The sequence below is a fragment of the Rhyacophila brunnea genome, unplaced genomic scaffold (genome assembly GCF_057557595.1).
Source record: "Rhyacophila brunnea isolate RB1 unplaced genomic scaffold, BYU_Rbru_1.0 scaffold_23, whole genome shotgun sequence".
NCBI lineage: Eukaryota > Metazoa > Arthropoda > Insecta > Trichoptera > Rhyacophilidae > Rhyacophila > Rhyacophila brunnea.
The window spans coordinates 27,269,542-27,289,798 of record NW_028232893.1 but is presented as its reverse complement, the minus strand read 5'-3'; the positions used below and the strand labels follow the sequence as shown (position 1 = coordinate 27,289,798).

The window sequence follows — 20,257 nt, the reverse complement described above, 5'->3', positions numbered from 1 at the left end:
AATATATTTCATTTTTTTATAGATTTATTTATACCTCATATTTTGGATTTATGAAACCCATAGACTATAGATACATCTAGACGCCACCCGTTGCATTGCTAAATGAAGCTGCGTGCCGTGCGTTTGGTTTGTGGGCGAGCGAACACATTCGTCTACAAATGTTAAACTCAGGGTTAAAATATAATTTTCTATTTATTTACGTTATATAGTATTTTTAAGCAGTCAAAATGCAACCATTAGGTAAAGATATCCATAATTTAAGTTATTTTAAAGAAACACTAGGTCACTGATATTAAAATATATAATAATACACAAATAAATTATCACGAACATGTATCAACTTACCTATGAAACTTATTACCATCTTCTTGCTTATCAGTACGGCTACCATATTTTAATACAACACACATAACCATCTTTCCTACTTAATTAACTAAAAATATTTACCACTGACTTTATGTTTAACACAAAAAATAGCAATTTAGCAACATGAGCTACGACGCTACGTGAAGCGATTCACCACGATTTGTCGGCGATACTTTTGGAAACTAACTAAAACATATGTAGACCTTTTATATTACTCTAGCGCGTGTCGCAGAGATTATAAGGGTGCGGATACTTTCTCACTCGCACTCATGCATCGTTTTTGTTCAGGCCTTGATGAAACCGTTATTTCGGTGTCAATGAATAATATTGAATACCGAAATTGCAATCCCTAATATTTACCACCAGAAATTATATTTCATATTTCGATAGTTTTATTGTGAAAAAATATGTTTAAAATACGTTTATAAATAATTAATCATTTCTTTGCCGGTATCAGATAAATTTAAAATTTTTAAATATAACCAGTCATTGCCGTCATCTGAGACCTCATCACTGTGGACTTGTAAATAATTATGTAAATGATTTCCTCGCAAAGGAGCCGCGAGTTGTAAATTTGATTGCGAAATGGTGATTAAAACATCCCGATGACAGATCGTAGCATACTCGTTCGATTTTATCAATCGGCATCGAGTCACAGCTGTTTTGTAAATTGAGCTTAATTTCAGGATGTATCAACAGCAATTTTTATTACAAATTACAATGCCTACAAACGTACCCACATCACCATTTGTACTTTCTATGATATTATCGACAAGAATACTATCACAGTGACTCAATAAGAAAATGTAATATATTTGGATGTTTTTATTGAAATTAAATCACATTTTTTTAAAGTAAGATTTCGACCTCGTCTGAATAATCGCTCTTGTTCATACTAACGATCTATATTTCATTGATTTTTAATAGGTACTATACTACATACTTGTACTGTTTTATGTATATTTCATTGATTTTTAATACTTGTACCTACTGTTTTCCGATGACGTCATAACTGACAGTTACGATTACTCCTGACGCCAGCTAATCATAAATTTGGTAACCATTTCTTGAGGGTATTTAAAATACCTCCGATAGCGTTATCATTATAAATTATTTTTAAAAAATGGCTAATAAATCAATACTTAAATGTATATTAAACCATTCACCCAGACGACAGAACCAATCAAGAAGATAGAAATACAAGAGGTAGTAGGAATAGACCAAGATTTTGAATTCAATTTTAGTTGATGACCATAAAACGCAAGAAATACAAAGCCCGCCAAGTGGCCTCAAATATTTTATTACCAACAATGAATACGGATGTCAATATTATAAATAACATTTTATAACACATGTTAAAGCGTGTCTTATATTTCTCCATATTATGTACCTACCTACTCGAGAATAGTAAACCATTTCGCTTATTTTCTGTTCTGTAAATTTAAATCTAGCTTGATCCAATAATTACATATGGCTGTAACAATACTAGCAAGAAAGTTATTTGTAAATTTATAAAAAAAACAAATTGAAACCAGAACTAAATATTGTAATGGATATATAAAAATAATCTCTCTCGCTTGTATAGAATCAAACAAAATCAATATCACCTAGTTGACTACACAATGCTCTAATGACGATAATCGAACAACTTAATTTTTATACTGTAACTACGATTTAATTTTTTAATGATGATATGTATTTGGAACAGCGTTTAACTGGTGCTAGAAATTATGCTAGAGGCCGCATGTCAAACGCGGCGATACAATCAACGCCAATCGATAATAATGTGCCAATAGCCATTTAGATAAGGCACACATAACCGGAAGTTACTGGAAGACCAAATCCATCTTAAATTATTATCGCCTGATTAATTTTAATTATATTATGTTATAGTAATTGGGAGGTTATCTAGCGGATTCAAGTTTGGTGCATTTTTAGCAGTAGATACGAGGGTGGGTCAATAATTCCTTAGAAAAAAGCATTAAAACAGTTTTTATTTTTGTATTTTTTTTTATTTCTCAACATAATCTCCTTGGAGCTCAATACACTTGGTTAGACGTTTCTCAATTTTTTTTTTAAACCTTCAGAAAAATAAGTTTTCGGAAGGTCCTTAAAATAAGCATTTGTCCGATCGATGACTTCTTCATTTGAAAAAAAACGTTGTCCACTTAGCCATTTTTTTAAGTTTGGGAAAAGGAAACAGTCACTGGGGGCTAAGCCTGGCTAATACGGTGGGTGGTCGACCAATTCGAACTTCAATTCTTCAATTTTAGCCATTGATCGTAAACATGTGTGAACACGGGCATTGTCCTGATGAAAGAGGATTTTTTTCCTGTTTAAATGAGGCCGTTTTTCTTCAATTTTGTTTTTTAGCTCGTCCAATAAAGATGCATAATAATCCCCTGTTATTGTTTTTCCTTTTTCCAAATAGTCAACGAAAATAATTCCACGTGCATCCCAAAATACAGTAGCCATAACCTTACCAGCTGATTTTACGGTTTTCGCCTTCTTTGGACATGGTTCGCCTTTCGCAATCCACTGCTTTGACTGTTCTTTCGTCTCGGGAGTATAGTGGTGTATCCATGTTTCATCTACAGTCACAAAGCGACGAAAAAATTCATCCGGATTGCGTTGCATGAGCGACAACAGGGCTTTAGAGGCCACCACCCTATTGCGTTTATTGTCGACTGTGAGTAAACGCGGCACCCATCTTGCAGAAATTTTTTTCATGCCCAATTTGTCATGTAAAATAGAAATGACGCTACCTTTTGAAATCCCTGTAACCTCAATTATCTCACTCAACTTTAATCTTCGGTCACTTAACACCATATCGTGGATTTTATTGATCATTTCTGGTGTAGTCACCTCTACAGGACGTCCTGAGCGTGGTTCATCCTTTGTTGATGTACGACCACGTTTAAATTCATTTAACCAGTTATAAATAGTTGCAAGTGAAGGAGCAGATATGCCGTGAACTAAATCCAACTCATTTTTTATTTCCTTTGCTGTTAACCCTTTTATATTAAAATGTTTAATAACAGCTCTAAACTCAATTTTCTCAATTTTCCATTTTTCCATTTTCCACAAGCAAATTTTTTTTTTAAATGTACGAGAAACACACAACAACCCGACCAATCTGATTGAAACTTCGCAGCATACTGAATCGGTAGTGCCGCTGCATGAAAACAAACCGCTTACAGTACTAGTCGCGCCACCTGTCGGCTTTTCTAAGGACTTATTGACCCACCCTCGTACTAGGCGATTATTTCGAGCCTGTTTATAAAAGTAAATTTTATATTACCTACCAAATAGAAAATTATTTGTAAAATTGTATATTATTCCCTTCATAGCGCGTGTTTCACGGTACATTATACGGGATCTATTAGTGAAGGTTTCAGATAGTGTTATAGCGTCCCGGCTGAAGTTAATCCATGGCAGGCCTAGGAACAAAGTATACGACCATTACACTATCACACAGAGTTTTGTCCCGCGTCACAACGTACACGCTTAAATTAATATGATATAACAGACACATCAAACAAACAAATATTAAAAGTGTTCACACGTCGTTTCTTAGTCACCCCTCTGAATAAATCCTACATTATATTAAACAAAAAATAGTTATTGTAAGAATATTCCACGAAGAGTCAATGTTTATAGAACCGGACCGCCCCCAAATATTAATAAAATCTATTGTCAGTATAGATCCACCAGTAGAAGTTGTCCGCGAGGTTACTTTTTACGCTGCAGTGAGCTTAGTTCTAAATTCAAACACTTGACGAATTTTGATGGTATATCTCATAGAGGTATTAAATTAAAATAGGGGTAAGAAATCGGCTTTCTCATACAGCTTCATGAAGCAGGCCAACAATAGCCGATAACAAACGAAAAATAGCGACGCGATAAAAAAAATTCATGGCATCACAGAGGATTGATTGATTACCAGCCCGCCCCACCATACTTTTTCGCCATACTAGCCGGCTTCACCATACTTTCATATAACCTGCCGTAAATATAATAAATTTTAGCGTACCTACCTATCTTTTTATATTTTAGACTATGTAGTATAATATGGGTGGTTCACAATAATTATGGATCAAGTCCATCAAAATGGATCCTGAGATATATTGACTTCAAGTTACAACTCCTTTTGTTAAAATTCAGAAATGTTTTCACTGTATATACCTACCATATTTTGATAGTACCTACATCGATCAATTTAAATAAATAGTCGAAACATAAAGTATATTCAAGTTTTATTAATATTAGCTAATACCTATTTATACTGCTAAAGGAACTGTCAAAATAGACATGATTTACATTCAATTTGATGTCTTATCAATACTAGTAAATTTCCATTTATGTAGAAAATTGTAGAGCTACGATTGTGATATAAACACACAATATAGAACTCTGTTTTATCTAGCTATTGAAATAAAAAAATCTAATTTTATGAAAATTGGACTTGATCCATAATTATTGTGAACTACCCATATATTATAAGTTATAAAACCGTCGGATAAGATCGTTTCGTAAAATATTTCAATGTATGTTAGTCTATTATCAAAAAGATATTAAAAGTTTTATAATATTCAAACAAGTTCTAGGCTTGGATTAAAAAAAATAAACACAATACTCAATAATGTTTTATTTGTTTTATTTTATAGCGTAGTGGCCGCAAATTAAATGGTTGTTTATTTACTTTGTCTGATGAAAAAGCAAAGTAAATATATTTTTATTAATTTAGCTAAGTATATCAAATCAATTCTCGTTTCAATGGTTAGAGTACAGTGGTATACAACCTTTCTTTACACTAGGTTCTTTGTCCGGTACAAATCTTGCAATCGATTTTTAACTAACTTCCCGACTAGCTAGACATTTGAAACTTTTATATTATCTCAAAACACGATGCCAATGCAGTTTTTAATACTTTTAGCCATCTTTAAGTAGAATTGAATTCATTTTCAGTTAATTCTGTTTTGTATGAAAAGTTATTTCGACACCATTATTGGTTGGCAGGGGTCTGGGGTCCTAGCAACTAAATTATTAATATATACGTGCGTTACTATGGAAATCAATATGATATTTCAGTATTATTTCTATCAAGTACAATTTTTTTTTGATCGTTTAAGCTAGTCAAGTCAAGTTTATAAATGATTCAACAGAATATTTAAAAACGTTGTATATAAAAAGTTCTTTTTATCTTGTAATTATTTTTAATTAAATTAATAGTTTATTGCTGCAATAATATAACCAACATTAAAATTAATCATTTTAAATATTCGGTTTTTGTACGAAACTCGTTAACTTTGAAAAAAAAATCTTATACTTTTGCCGGGTTTTACTGTTTTAGATTTTATGGATAGTATGTAAAATAAGACATAAAAATACCTTCGTATTAACTGTTTGTTTTTGATCATATTATGTGGACTTACCGGTTTTTGAAAATAGACACTAAATAAAATCCTGAACAGTTAGGATTAACCTATATATCTACTAATAAATCCGTTTTGGTTTTCTAAGTCGCAATAAAAATATTTTAAAGATTATTATCAAATTATCTTAATTATTATAATTATGGCTTTGATCAAAACGATCTGACCTATTAACGCCCGGCACATAAAAGAAAACAGAAGCCGAACAAATTATTTATTTATAAGTTGTCTAAACTGTAAGAGAATCACATTTTAAACTAAAAATTATGTCGAATTTCACCGATTATATTTGAAGTGGTCATTCGTATTCAACATAATCGATACGTCTGAGAAATTGATAAGAATCCGGTTTATTGAAAATGTATCGGGGAGGCACTTTTGATTGTAATTTTATCGATTTGCTAGACAAGGGTAATGCAATTAAAATAAATTCGATGCACATTTGTAGGTCAAAATAAATAATAATAAGCCAAACAGCTGTATTTAATTATAGCTATAAATGTTTATTACTTACGTTATTTGACTTAGCTGCAATAAGATTAAAACGTAGTAAAAATAATAATATTATTATTTATATAAAAACTTACCTCTTTAGAGGGTTTCTTTTCAACAATAATGACAACACTAAGCCTAGTCGCACATTGTAAATCGTCTCGACTGGGATAATAGTCATAGTCATAAATTAAAACTGAGCGCAACATGAAGCGCCTAGTTTCAAAAGCCCCTAAAACGATTTTAGGTAAGTAGTTCTGAGAAAAATGAGAAAAAATCATAATATCTATTAAATCTGTGAACTTTATGTATTTATTTTTTAATTCGTTACATTTTAAAGAGTATTTTGGTCTTCCATTTTAACGGTGTTTGTAAAGCACACCCAACCATTTTAGCGGGTTTTGAAATTTACCCTAATTTTTTATCATACGTATTGACGGTTTTTGGCGGTTTTTAATGTTTAATCTTTAGCCAGCATATACGTAATAAAAATATCCATCTAAATACATATCTAACTCAAAAATTTTCAAAAACCGTTTTAGGTGCTTTTGAAACTAGGCGCTTTACATGCAACTTTCTTATGTGTGTAGTAAGGCCGTGCGAAGATAGTGACGTCACTCGGCAAGCCAAAATGAATGACGAAGTGCGACATTTCAGGATTATATCTGCGCTGTATGTTGAGTGAAAATAGTTGCATGTGCATCCAGAGGTTTTTTTTTCAAACTAAAATATTTTATTCCAACAGTGTGTGTGAAGTTTCATAAGATAACGTGTGTTTTCTAAATAACGATGACGTCATATCGACATATTCGACACGTTGCAGACGGACGAGTTAGGGTGTGTGAACCGGCTTACTTGTCATATTTTTGTATTTCGTAAGGTAATGTGTTAAAATAATATAATATGAGAAATGATGTTTAAAAAAGATAATGAATTAAAATCGTTTTAAATTTTTATTTAGAAACAAAATATAAACACAAAAATTCCTTGACCGTAATTTTTTTACGTAGAAATCGACGAAGCTGGAAACAGGTTTTGATAACTGCGTTCCGATAGGCATTTTATTTGCAAAACTCAGCGATATTGATTTGGACGTTATATTTTGTGATCCATTGAAACGTTTTTTTTGGTTACTAAATAACCGGAAAAATCTTATTTCATTCACAGAGTTGGCAACATAAACGTTATTTGTATTTTTTTTTTGATAGGATTTGCTCTCAAAATATTTCAATTAGACAAATAAATAATTCGCATTTTTTATATAATAACCTGTATTTTATTACCACGTTTTTCTTAGCTCGTATTCTTGTTTGTCCGGTGGTTGTTTATCCAGTACGAAACTTGCAATCGATTTTAACTAACTTCCCGACTAGCTGGACATTCGAAACATTTAGAATATATCAGAACACGATGCCAATGTATTCTTTTAATACTTTTAGCCATCTTTAAGTAGTATTTAATTCATTTTCAGTTATTTCTGTTTTGTATGAAAAGTTATTTCGGAAGAAATCCGTAATCCAATCCACTGTTATTGGTTGCTAAGGGGTGGTGCTAGCAACTAAATTATTATTATATACGTGCGTTACTATGGAAATCAAAATGACATTTCAGTATTCTATATTTGTTTATTTGTTGCAAAATAGCAAAAAAATGATTTGTCGACAATTGCCTTATTTGTCATAATTTATTAATACACAGAATTGTCAAGTATATATGATTCAACAGAAAATTTAAAAACGTGGTATATAAAAAGTTTATTTTATCTTGTAATTATTTATATCCCCATTTGGACATTGCCTCATATCTGTACCCAAAGTCAAACTATTTATATGTACATATTTATTTATTGTTATATTTTCAGGGCTTTTCAATATGTTTTACTTTACAGTGTATTATGTTATAATTATTTAGTTTAATTTTAAAACAAAGATATCTCTCAACAAGACTTCAATAAAATATTAAAATACTATAAAATAGATAGTTGTATTTGTGTCACTAAAAAGTTATTAAAATCTATACTGAAGAAGTCTGGATAAAGGACGCCTAAAATCATGGATGGGTCAAATTCCATGTAAGTTTAACATTTACTCAATGCAGGTCAATTCGATCCGCTTATAAGAAAAAATGGTAATTTGTTTCCAAAAAATATTAAGAATAACAAAGGGTTACTGGAAAAAGTTGGTAAGTCTAAATAATTCTATGGAGTAATTGCAAATTGAAATTTGACATGCCCTCTAAAATCATTCAGAATGCTTATTTCTTTGTGCTATATGTGCATGTTCTATATATCGGGTGACCTTGATTTTTTTCTAGCAGACATTTAATTATATAATATATATAGACACATAATCTGTTGTTAACTCTTAATACCTAAATTATCGACTTACCAACTTTTGGCAGTAATCCCACGAATATAATATAAATGTTTTAATATTTTTACTATAACATTAAAGAAAAGTGACTCAGGTTGAAATCTTAACATGCAAACAAAAATATACTTATACATAACTAATATACTTAAATAAAAAAATCAATTTTTGATAACTTCAAGTAGACAAAGTAAAGATCAGTGCCCACACATCTAAAAGTTACCACTGTTTGTCGCAGTCTACCGCAGTGGTGTGGGCGCTGACCCTCAGATTTATTTTATATTTTTGTGGATGATCAAGCAATATTTTTTCATTTTATTCAGCTTATTTTGTAACATTTTGACTTGCATTGTTTTTCTTTGGAAGGTTAAATAATATTGAAAAATGGTTAGGTTAGGTTAGGTTTCTTTCAGCTGTTCCAAAATTGTGACGCACCGATCTGATTACAGGCAAATGTTCCCTCAAATGAAGTTCAGGGTGTCAGGCCTTGACGCCAAAGCCAAGTACATCCTGCTGCTGGACATCGTGGCCGCAGACGACTACCGATATAAATTTCACAACAGGTACTGACAACACCCGCGGGTACGGGTAACGAGTACTGCTCGGTACCAGTCCGGAAGCCCCACTCACCTACCACCAATTACTATTATGTTATTCGAGCACATTATTCGGTACTCATGGCGCACGCTGAGTATGACACGCAGAGTTTTGTGTTGGAGTAATCCTTTTGTTTATTTTTAATATGCACTGCCAGCAACCTACGATTGTTTGACTATATTGATGACCTTCTATATTTATTTCACTATTCAACTATATTACAATCTAGAATCGGCCTACATATGCACCCGTTTGCCTCAAACTATCGCAGTTTTCCGGAAATTCGTGGCAAACTGCGGTAGATACCGTAAATTACCACAGCATGCTGCATTTTTGTATCCTGCGGCTGATAGTGAAAGTTACCGCAGTTTTCCACAAGTTGTCACAAGCTTATGCGTAGCGAAGGGTGGAGGTAGGCTGTTAAGATCCGTCATAAATAATGCACATTAAACTTTGTTAGTCATACGTATTTGTTTTCATTGAACTAATACTACATTTTAAAAATGGTGTCAGTTAGTTTTTAAAAAACAATTAAGCCCTGCCTAAACCAAACTATAATAGTTTTGGTACACTTTGGGTAATACGACAAAATTTTTGCACACTTTTCATTCATACTTATTTATTTTCGTTGGATAAAGTATACATATTAGAAATATTGTTGGTTGATTTTTTATAAATTCATTGAGGCCTGTCTAAACCAAATTATAATAGATAAAAAATAATATCATTCTAAGTATCTACAAAATATCCAAAAATTATGATTTAACTGCACAATTTAATTTAATAATTTTCGCAGGGTTTACTTGAATTTAAAAAAATAAACGAACAATATTTCTAATATGTATTCTTTATCCAACGAAAACAAATAGGTATGAATGAATAAGTGTGCACAATTTTGTTGTATCGCCCACGGCATACCAAAATTATTATAGTTTGGTTTAGGCAGGGCCTAATTGGTTTTTAAAAACTAACCGACACCATCTGTAAACTGTAGTCTTGGTTCAAGAAAACAAATACGTATGACTGACAAAGTTTAATGTGCATTATTTGTGACGGATCTTAACAGCCTACCTCCACCCTTCGCCACTGCTATTTGCTGTACATATAGAGGACAAGGGACACCGATAGTGCTGTAGATTGTCGATACAGAAATAAATATGTCGCGCGAAATTTCCAAAGATAGTCAAACTTTCGTCGGTCGCGAAGCCACCCAAACAACAACAAAAAAAACCATACCGAACCGCTGAAGCATTGTTTTGTGTTGTCTGCTCGTTACAGGCGCATGTTTCCTGCCTACAAAGTGCGCGTATGTGGTCTTGATAAAAAAGCCAAGTACATTTTGCTCATGGACATCGTGGCGGCCGATGATTGCCGTTATAAATTTCACAACAGGTATATTATAAAACACATCGCCCAACAGATAATATTAATTTAAAACTTAATGAGTGAATTTTAAGAAAAAAAAATGAGAACCACTGAATTTTTATACGGACAGAAGCGTTTATTTTATAACGGGGGATGATTTTTTTTTAAATAAAACCAAGGGTTGCAAAAATAATCGTAAAATAGAATTATTTAAAAAAAAAAGTTGACGCGAAATTGGTTAATTTAGATTGGTGTCTTGTATTAACTTACTTAAATTCTTTATATTATTTTTTTATTGTGAATCTTTTATTTATTGTTACAATTTCCCACGATGGCCGCGCAACTTAAGCGTCGGCCTTTAGCGTCGTGGGTCCCGGTTCGAATCCTGAGTCTGGCAAGTACACGTATTGTTTTACAATTTGTGTATGAGTCAGAGTATAGACCTATTAGGTTGAGCAAGTTACTGACATCCATTTCTCGTTCAACTCTGTGGGGGCCCTGCCCTTATGATCCTATTAGGATCGGACATGGTCGAAAGAATTAATTAATATCCTCATTATTCATGTAGTTTCGTAAAATGTCTTTGTTCCGTTTTTTAAATCTTCAGTCCATATACTAATTCTATGTTTTAAAACATGCTTTTTGCCGAATATATTTTTAGGAAGAGATAAATTATTTGTCACATTTTTTTAAATTTCGATTTTTTTCTCTTTTAAAATCACGATAATACCTAATAGACATATAGCAATTCTAAATAAAAAAAAATAATCAGTTATTTATTTTCCAATCATAAAATAATAAAACTTTCACATAGTAAGATTTCCATTTTCTTATTTTAATTCAATTAAAAATAATAATAAAAAAAAACATTCTTTTTTTTGCATGGTTTCTTTATATAGTTACATACTATAATTTTAATTGTTTGATAATCATTTAAAGTGACAATATTTATCTTATCTCAGATGTGTTCGGTTGGAGTTAGCATGTTTTACAAGACAGGTCACAAACAGGTTACAAGCGCAAGTGCGGAGTCGATCGTAATCAATTAAGTTTCTTTACAAATAGCAGTTTTTATTGTCATAATATAATACAGTACACATGTAAACAGCTGCTGTCATTAATATGGCATAACTAGAGGTTGGAAAAATAACGACATTTTATTATTAGTTGCAAAGTCAATTAACTCCATAATTTTTGATGTTATAATATCAGTAAGTGTGTGTTTCTATTTTCATGTTTATTTATTAACTATCAAATTTAATTTGTTTTGGCAGTAAGATAAAATGTTGCAATGTTCGTAACATATATCAGTCGTTGTCGATTATTAAATAGGGGTCGTTCATATATGACGACATGCCTGACGAAGGGTATGATAATATTATAATGTATAGAAAACCAATGAAATAATGAAAGTCATGTAACGTAATTTATGACCAATTCTTTAAACAACAGTGAAGTATAATAGTTTTCTGATTAAATTCTTTATTATAAGCAGTATTTAAACTATAATAAGTTTTAGATAATTTTACTGACTTTGCAAGTAGTAATTATTGTAATTCAAACACGACTTCATCAACTATTAATAAATTGTATTATTTTTAATTTTTCGTTTAGTTTATATATTCTCTTTTTTATAGACAAAAATCGATTTGGTACAATTGTAATACTTATATTTTTCTTTAAATTTAAATCAAAAGTAAATTTAAATGTTTACTTAATTTTGGATGTTTTCACTCGTGAAAATTGTAATATTTTCGTTATAGTATTCTGACATTCGTTTTAAAATTACCAACTCAAGGCCGATTATATTCGGGCAAGTGCACGAGGCTTTGAATCTCAATCATCGCACTAGTTGTCACTTATTATTATAGAAAATTACGATTGTTGTAAAATAGCAATACACTAATTAGTCGAACAGGTCTACTGTATTGTAATTCAGTGAAGCGGCCTGACTATAGTCGGCCTTGTACCAACCCCACAGTTAACTATTATATATTAATTATTTTTTTATAACAATCGACACATCGCACTTGTGTTTATAATCGAATCATTAAAGTGAAAATAAAAATGGTTTTGGAGAAAACGAACGAGAAACAAACATTTTTTTTTCGATTTATTTTCGGAAATTCAACAAAATCATATTGTGAAGGATTTATTTATGTTATGTTTCCTTTATTTATAACGTAATTCGAAGTTAAGAATAAGGTTTTTTGGTAAGGTTACATCAAATTTCATGATTAATTAAATACAAAATAGAACATCTTTTTAATATCTACATATTATATTAGTAAATATTTTCTCCTTTTTTATGTCTAAATATTTTTTTACTCCTTGTCATTATACCTCTATACCTCTCAAAATTTATTATTTATGTTATCTAAAAACAAACTTATTAACTGATAAATAATACAATATGTACCTACTAAAAAACCGATATTTTCTATTTTTTTTAGTGAAATTCATAATATAATTGCTATATATTTTTTTAATTAATTAAAATGTCAACCAAACGCGTCGATTTTTTTCAAGATACATTGCTGTGATGATTAAAATAGTTTTTTTTAATATACAAACATACATACCCTCTAAAATAATGTATATTTATTTTAATCGAACAAAATATATATTCGTGTCATCTACAATTTATTGTAGATACTTCTGTATATTATATGGTATAGTAAATTTACAAAAATATAGTATATAATATATACATATATCATAAAAGGCAAGAAGCATGCGCCCAACGAAAATACAATAAGAGATCTGTAGTTTAAGAAATTGTGTGCGTTTATTTTCGTTTTTCTAAGGCTTTTCCTTTGTTATTTTTTATATGTTTTATTGTTTAAACATTTTACTTCAATATTTCAGTATGCCAAACTGCATTATTTGTACGTATCTATTCAAAATATTCATGAATGCTTTTTTATATTTTCAATATTTTTTTGTTATTTTTTTTAAATAATTTTTTCACCTAATCAATCACCGCCATTATTTCACCTCACATTTGCTTAGCTTTGATCGTTTTTCTAATTGTACCTACAGCTTACTACTTTACAAATACACAAAAAAATTCGCAATTACCGATTTTTTTTAAATCTGAGATTTTTTGTGTAAAAGAAAATATATTTGTATATTTATTTTCAAAAACAATCTATAACTGCGTAATATTTATTAAAAAAAAACTCAAATTCAGACATTCTCAAACTTTTGTATAAGTGGCACCCCTTTAAAATTTTTTTTTTTATTTAAATTGATTTTTTTAAATTAACCGTCGTTATTAATAATAATGGCATATTGAACAGCTTTCTACTTTCAAGTCAAACTACGAATACTCGTATGAGAAAAAAAATCACATTTTACATGATACAGATCTCTTAATTTTCGACAGCATATTATTTTGTATTTTTTTTAACATTTCGTTTCATCACAGTAATGTACCGTTGTAATTTTATTGGTAATGAGCAAATTTCTTTTGTTTATTATTAATGGCTTGGTTGAAAACGCTTCGCTATTTTATTACATAATTATGCATGATTTTGCTACCTTCACAGTATGTTGACAAAATGTTTGTTCCTCCTCAATATAGAATAAAAAAATATTAATATTACTATAGATAATTCACAAATTTAATAACACTACAAAAGAAGATAAAATGACTAACCATAATATGTCAATAATTAACATTAATTGTTGGTGTCAGTTAAGTGGTATTTCAATATACAATAAATATTTTTGACTTAATTTTATTTTTTGAATCAAAAATAATTTAAAATTACATTTATTTGTTTAAAATCAATTTTAAATGTATTTTTATCTTCTTCGGTGGTGAAAAAAATGTAAACTATATTTTAAATAGGTAACTATATTTTATTAATAAAAAAAGATTTAGAATTTATTTTAATCGACTTATTCACACTAAATAGTAGTATTGTTCTTGTATGGAAAATATTTATTCAACTTTTAAACAAGAAAATCGTTAAAAAATATTTTTTAATAAATATTTCATTATTTGTCTATGGCAAAAAAATCTTTAAATATCGGTTTTTCATTCGACATTATTTTCTAATTTAAGTATTTTATTTGTTTTTTTATAACAAAAATATTTAAAAAAAAAAACCGGTATTTATGTATTATATAATGAAGTAAAAATGTACTAAAAATCTGAATATCTAATATTATAGTAACAAAAAAATATTCATCTTAGAATATATTCTGATATTTGATATTCTATTTTTAGTTAAATCAAAATTAGTACTATCCATAGTTCTGTATTTGCAATCATTGACAAATACGCTTCCGTTTATCAATTACTTTTAAATTTGAATTTAAAAAATATATCGTAATAACGAGGAACTACTAAATAAATATGATGAGTTCATTACTGAATACTAAATTCTGGATAGTAATACTCGATAAATATGAAATATTGTATTCTATAAAGACTAATAAAACTGTTGTGTTCATTTACTAGTCGGTGGATGGTCGCAGGCAAGGCGGACCCCGAGATGCCGAAGAGGATGTACATCCACCCCGACTCTCCGTCGACGGGAGAGCAGTGGATGCAGAAGGTCGTCTCCTTCCACAAACTCAAGCTGACCAATAACATCAGTGACAAGCACGGCTTTGTAAGTACTGTACGTTGTATCGCATTTTATTTAAATTTAAAACAAATCATACACGATGTATTCTGAAAGAAACGCACCTCTTAAAATTTCCTTGAGCAATGTAGTTTATATTTTACCGAAAAAAACCGATAATTAAAATACCGGAAGGTACTAAAACCGGAAAACCGAAAGAAATATTTTTTTCAATCCGGGAAAACCGATAAATAAATACCGTCAAATTTTTTTATAACACTGCAATAATTAAAATATGAGCGTTTTATCAAATAAACTTGCTAACAGTTATTTAATAAATTAAATAAATATATCTACTGCATAACGCCTAGTTGTGTTATATTGTTGAATATTTTGACAAACATTCAAATAATTGGAAACAATTTAATTAAAAAAATTGTTGAAATTTATCATTTCTTCTCTTTTCTTCGATTTCGTCTTTTTATGAGATGAACGACAAAAAGTGATAAAAAAACCTTAATACGCGGAATAAAAAGTGTGTAAATAAAAATGAAAAAAAATCTCATTAATGTCGATGTTAAGTATTTGATATAGATTTTATGAGAATAAATCGAGCATGATAATATGATTATGTGGCAAATATTTCGAAACCGGTAATTTAGTCCCGAAAAAAACCGGTAATATTACCGGTTATATTATATATTTTTTTGGGAATATTTAAATAAGCACACATAATATCGTCACATTAAAATTAAAACCTCGTAAGTCTGTTTGAGAAGAACGTTGAGGGTAAGGAAAAATCGTAATATAAACAATATTTTAAAACCACTCTAATCGATGAATCTGCTAACACTGGTTGTGAAATACGAGGTTTTAATTCCATGTTTGAAATCACGAGACCTAAGAGTTTTTAAAATTTGTCGATCGATGGACACCATACTAGTATAATAGTACATCTTTTAAAAAGTTTGCGGCATTTTACGGCGAGCGAGAAAGTCTTTTCTCATCGAGAATTGCCGCAATACATTTAAGTAGGAATCTCGCACACTCTAGTGCACGCCAACCAAGGTCTTGGGAAGATACTCCTGTGACACTTTTGGCACAAATTTGAAGAGCGCCTAACATTCGTTACGCCACGGTATACGCCCGCATAACGGGTGTAGAGACGTGGCGGGCGGTGGAGAGCAAGTATAGAGAACCGAGGTTTTGATATGATTTAAAATGGTTTTGAAGTTATACTTCTATTGGGGCATTTGGTAGAAAGTGAAATTGATAGCTGCGCGCGCACACCGTTACAAAAGCGCGTGACAGTTTTAAGTTAGCTGCGAATCAGTAAGTCGTATACAAACTCAAGTTTGATAGTAGAATTGTTCCGTTGCCCAGGCAACGAATTTGTTATTGTCGGCCATTTGCAATTCATTTGCAAACAAACGATTAAACGTCAGAGTGACAGTTGTTACTTTAAAAATAAAAACAACGAGAAATAATTATATAATTTAGTAATATAAGTTAAAGTGTATAGAAATAAACCAACGGCGCTCCAAATTAAACAGTCTTAAAAAAATACTTAGACCGTATAATACACGTTATGTATAATCAGTGACGTGTCGTGGGGGTAGGCAGGTCATACGTTTCTTACGGATGAAAAATTTGTAAAAAGTGGCAAACGGATGAATGATTAGAATGAATTAATTAATGGGAACTGAAATACCTAACGGGTGAGGAGTAACAGGCAATCGATCTCGAGTGTGGAAGAATAGGGGATACACTAAAAGGCGTAACAAGAATACACTTGTACTTATTTCTGACTATTTTGAACCGTTTCGAGGCCCCTTTTTAAATCTTTCGACGAATCGGTAGCGTCAAAGAAATTCGCTGCTGATGAGCAATGGAAGTTCACATTGGTCAGACACTAATTGGCAATGGTAAATTTCATCGCAAAATTAAACATCGAAACAAGACAAGCAACGGCGCTCCAATAAGCAGCCCTTTTTCTTTAGTGTGTAATTAAGAGATAGTCGAAGAATCTAGGTTATCACAAGTTTTGTTTTTGTTTTGTTACGCCAAAGAAGTATAACTTCTAACAGGCGTACATAAGTACACACACCGATTTTTTTTGTTTAAATTTTGTCGAACAAACTTCATTTACAACGTTTTTATTAGCTCGTATTCTTATTTGTCCGGTGGTTGTTTATCCAGTACAAATCTTAAAATCAATTTTTAACTAATTTCCCGACTAGCTAGACATTTGAAACTTTTAGAATATATCAGAACACGATGCCAATGCATTCTTTTAATACTTTTAGCCATTTTTAAGTAGAATTGAATTCATTTTCAGTTAATTCTGTTTTATATGAAAAGTTATTTCGGAAGAAATCCGTAATCCAATCCAATATTATTGGTTGCTAAGTGGGTGGTCCTAGCAACTAAATTATTAATATATACGTGCATTACTATGGTAATCAAAAAGACATTTCAGTATTCTATATTTGTTTGTTTTTTATTTACTTCATATCAAGTACAAGTTTGAGCATATTGAGCCTAATAATTGAACAGAAAATTTAAAAACATTGTATATAAAAAGTTCTTTTTATCTTATAATTATTTATATTTAGTACGTATTGGATAATTATAAAAAAATATTACTAATAATAAGGTAAAACATATGAATTTTACGAATCACGTCTGAAATATTATTACCTACTTTAATTAAAATAACAAAATGCTATTTAATTAAAAAAGTTATTTTTATCTTATAATTATTTTTTCATAATATCGGACTTACGAGGTCTTAATAGTTAGGTGACGATATAATAAATGTGTACCTAATCATAATTTGTATTAATCATTTCTTCAAATACGTAAATAAACGAGTATAAAATTATATGAATATAATAATATTATTATAATTTATAAGCAATATTGATATATTCAGCAATAGTTAAATACCTTCCTTTTAACCGGTTGGAGTTAGTATTTTGCGGCACCTCGTTGTCTAGTCAATCTAAAAATAAGATAAAATTTATGTGACACTTTCGACTGTCGACGAGTTGATTGGAAATTGGTTTTACACGTAGATCCTTATCGTCACTTCGTCGGCGACGAATCTTTCACAAAGGGACATTTCCAAAAATGAAATTTATCGCCGAACGCGGTGAGATAAATAAAATCTTCAAACACTGCGCTTTTGGCAATGAATTTGGCAGATATTAACAAGTCGAGGTTTTTAATATCGATATGTTTTGTTTTATCAACAGTTATAAGCATCTAAACCTAGTATTTTTCGGTTACTTGTAAATTGTACGTAAAATATTTCACTGTGGTTCGCCGTGAGCTATCTTATCGGAAAGAGATGACTGTATACTATTCGGTCTCTAATTTTATTAAATTCAATATGAGCATTAATTCACTTTTCATGGCTGAGTTTGGCAAAATTCATGAATTCAAGAATGAAAACCTAACCTAACCTAACAAATAATCCAGTATATCGGCTATTTTCAAAATTTGTTTATTGCTGGCTTACTGTAAAGTGTAAACCGAGTATGCTCTTAAGGGGGGACATGCTCAGCGTACGTCAAAATGGAGCTTTTATGATATTTTCAAAACATGATCCTCGACATTCCTTAAACGTTGTAGATAATCTATTTACATAATTTTGAAGCCTTATTATCTTTTATATTTATTTTAAACATTTGATGACTGCATAAAGTATTTTTATTACATAAAATAGTATTCTTTTAAACCTTTCGCTCTAATGTTTTAGAATATAGTCATATTTCAGTACGTCCATGTGAAGTGGTGTTAAGTTTTTTTATATTTATTACTTTTTAAAAGCATTTATAAAACCATTAGTAAAATTTATGTTGACATTATTATAGTGAAATATTTACAATAAAAAAATATATTGATAATCTCTGTGATGCCAAATTTGACAAGAATTAGGCATTTTATTATTCAAAAAATGGGAAAGTTTTACACATTTAAAGATACTGATTATAAGCTATATCTTTGACCATTCAAATGTGATAAACATTCTTCGAACAATGTTTGCTTTATAAAAATTATTGACCTAAGAATAAAGTAGTATTTTTTTGAAATGCGCCATTTCTATTGGCATTTCCCAGTGGCTAAGCTACAACATACGGCCGTAGCCATAAATTGACAAACGATAAATGAAGTAGGAAGTAAGATCATGGTAACGCGCGTGTTTGAACATGTACCTGACCGATTTTTTTTTAAATACGATGAGCATGTGGGCCGTTAAGACATGAATTTTATGTCAGTAGAATACGATATTTAATGTACGGCCATATTATTTCCTACACAACATTTCACGGTGAAGTGTGATACGGCGAACTGCATACATACAAGTTTCCGGATACGGTATTTTTGTGGTATTTGTTAGGTTAGGTTAGGTTTTTATTCTTGAAATCATGAATTTTGCCAAAATCATCTATGAAAATTGAATTAATGTTCATATTAAATCTAATAATATTGGAGACCGTATAGTATAACTACGGTCATCTTTTTCCGATAAGAAAGCTCACGGCAAACTGTGCCACGGTGAAATCTTTTACGTACAATTTACACGTAACCAACGATTACAATGCAGACAGCAAATAGATGCCTTCATCCAGCAGTGTCTGATTAATTTTATAATATTCCAATATATTGCTCACCTCTGCCTGTCATTCCGTTTTATATTATAAGTATTATTGCCATTATAAATAAAAGGACCTCATGCTGTTTTAGACAGTGGCAAGACCGTTTTGAATCATTAAAAAAACCGCACAAAAAATCTGATAATCAAACTCAATATACACAAAGGTCCTTAAAGGAGGCCTGCCAAAATAATATGAAAAAAAAGAATAGGTATAATATACAGAAAAATAAATCAGCCAACTATATTATAACTTGAGCAGGTGTAAATAAATGTAAGTGTATTTTCTAGAAAAATCACTCTGTTACCTTCTGTCGTATTAATAAAATGAAAGATGGACAAAACGTGTATTTTTTCAAATACAAAAATTTAAACATGTTGCTAATAAAATTTAAT

The 20,257-nt window shown here is 30.4% G+C and overlaps 1 protein-coding gene across 1 annotated transcript in view; it reads left to right on the top strand.

The window, feature by feature from the left end:
- The window catches only part of LOC147069782 (optomotor-blind protein-like), a 320,044-nt gene that overhangs the window by 109,114 nt on the left and 190,673 nt on the right, over positions 1–20,257 (top strand). Inside the window, exons 2-3 of the mRNA XM_085950876.1 lie at positions 10,538–10,651; positions 15,096–15,249. Coding sequence (XP_085807002.1) covers positions 10,538–10,651; positions 15,096–15,249 — 268 coding nt within the window. The remainder of the gene's footprint in view (positions 1–10,537; positions 10,652–15,095; positions 15,250–20,257) is intronic.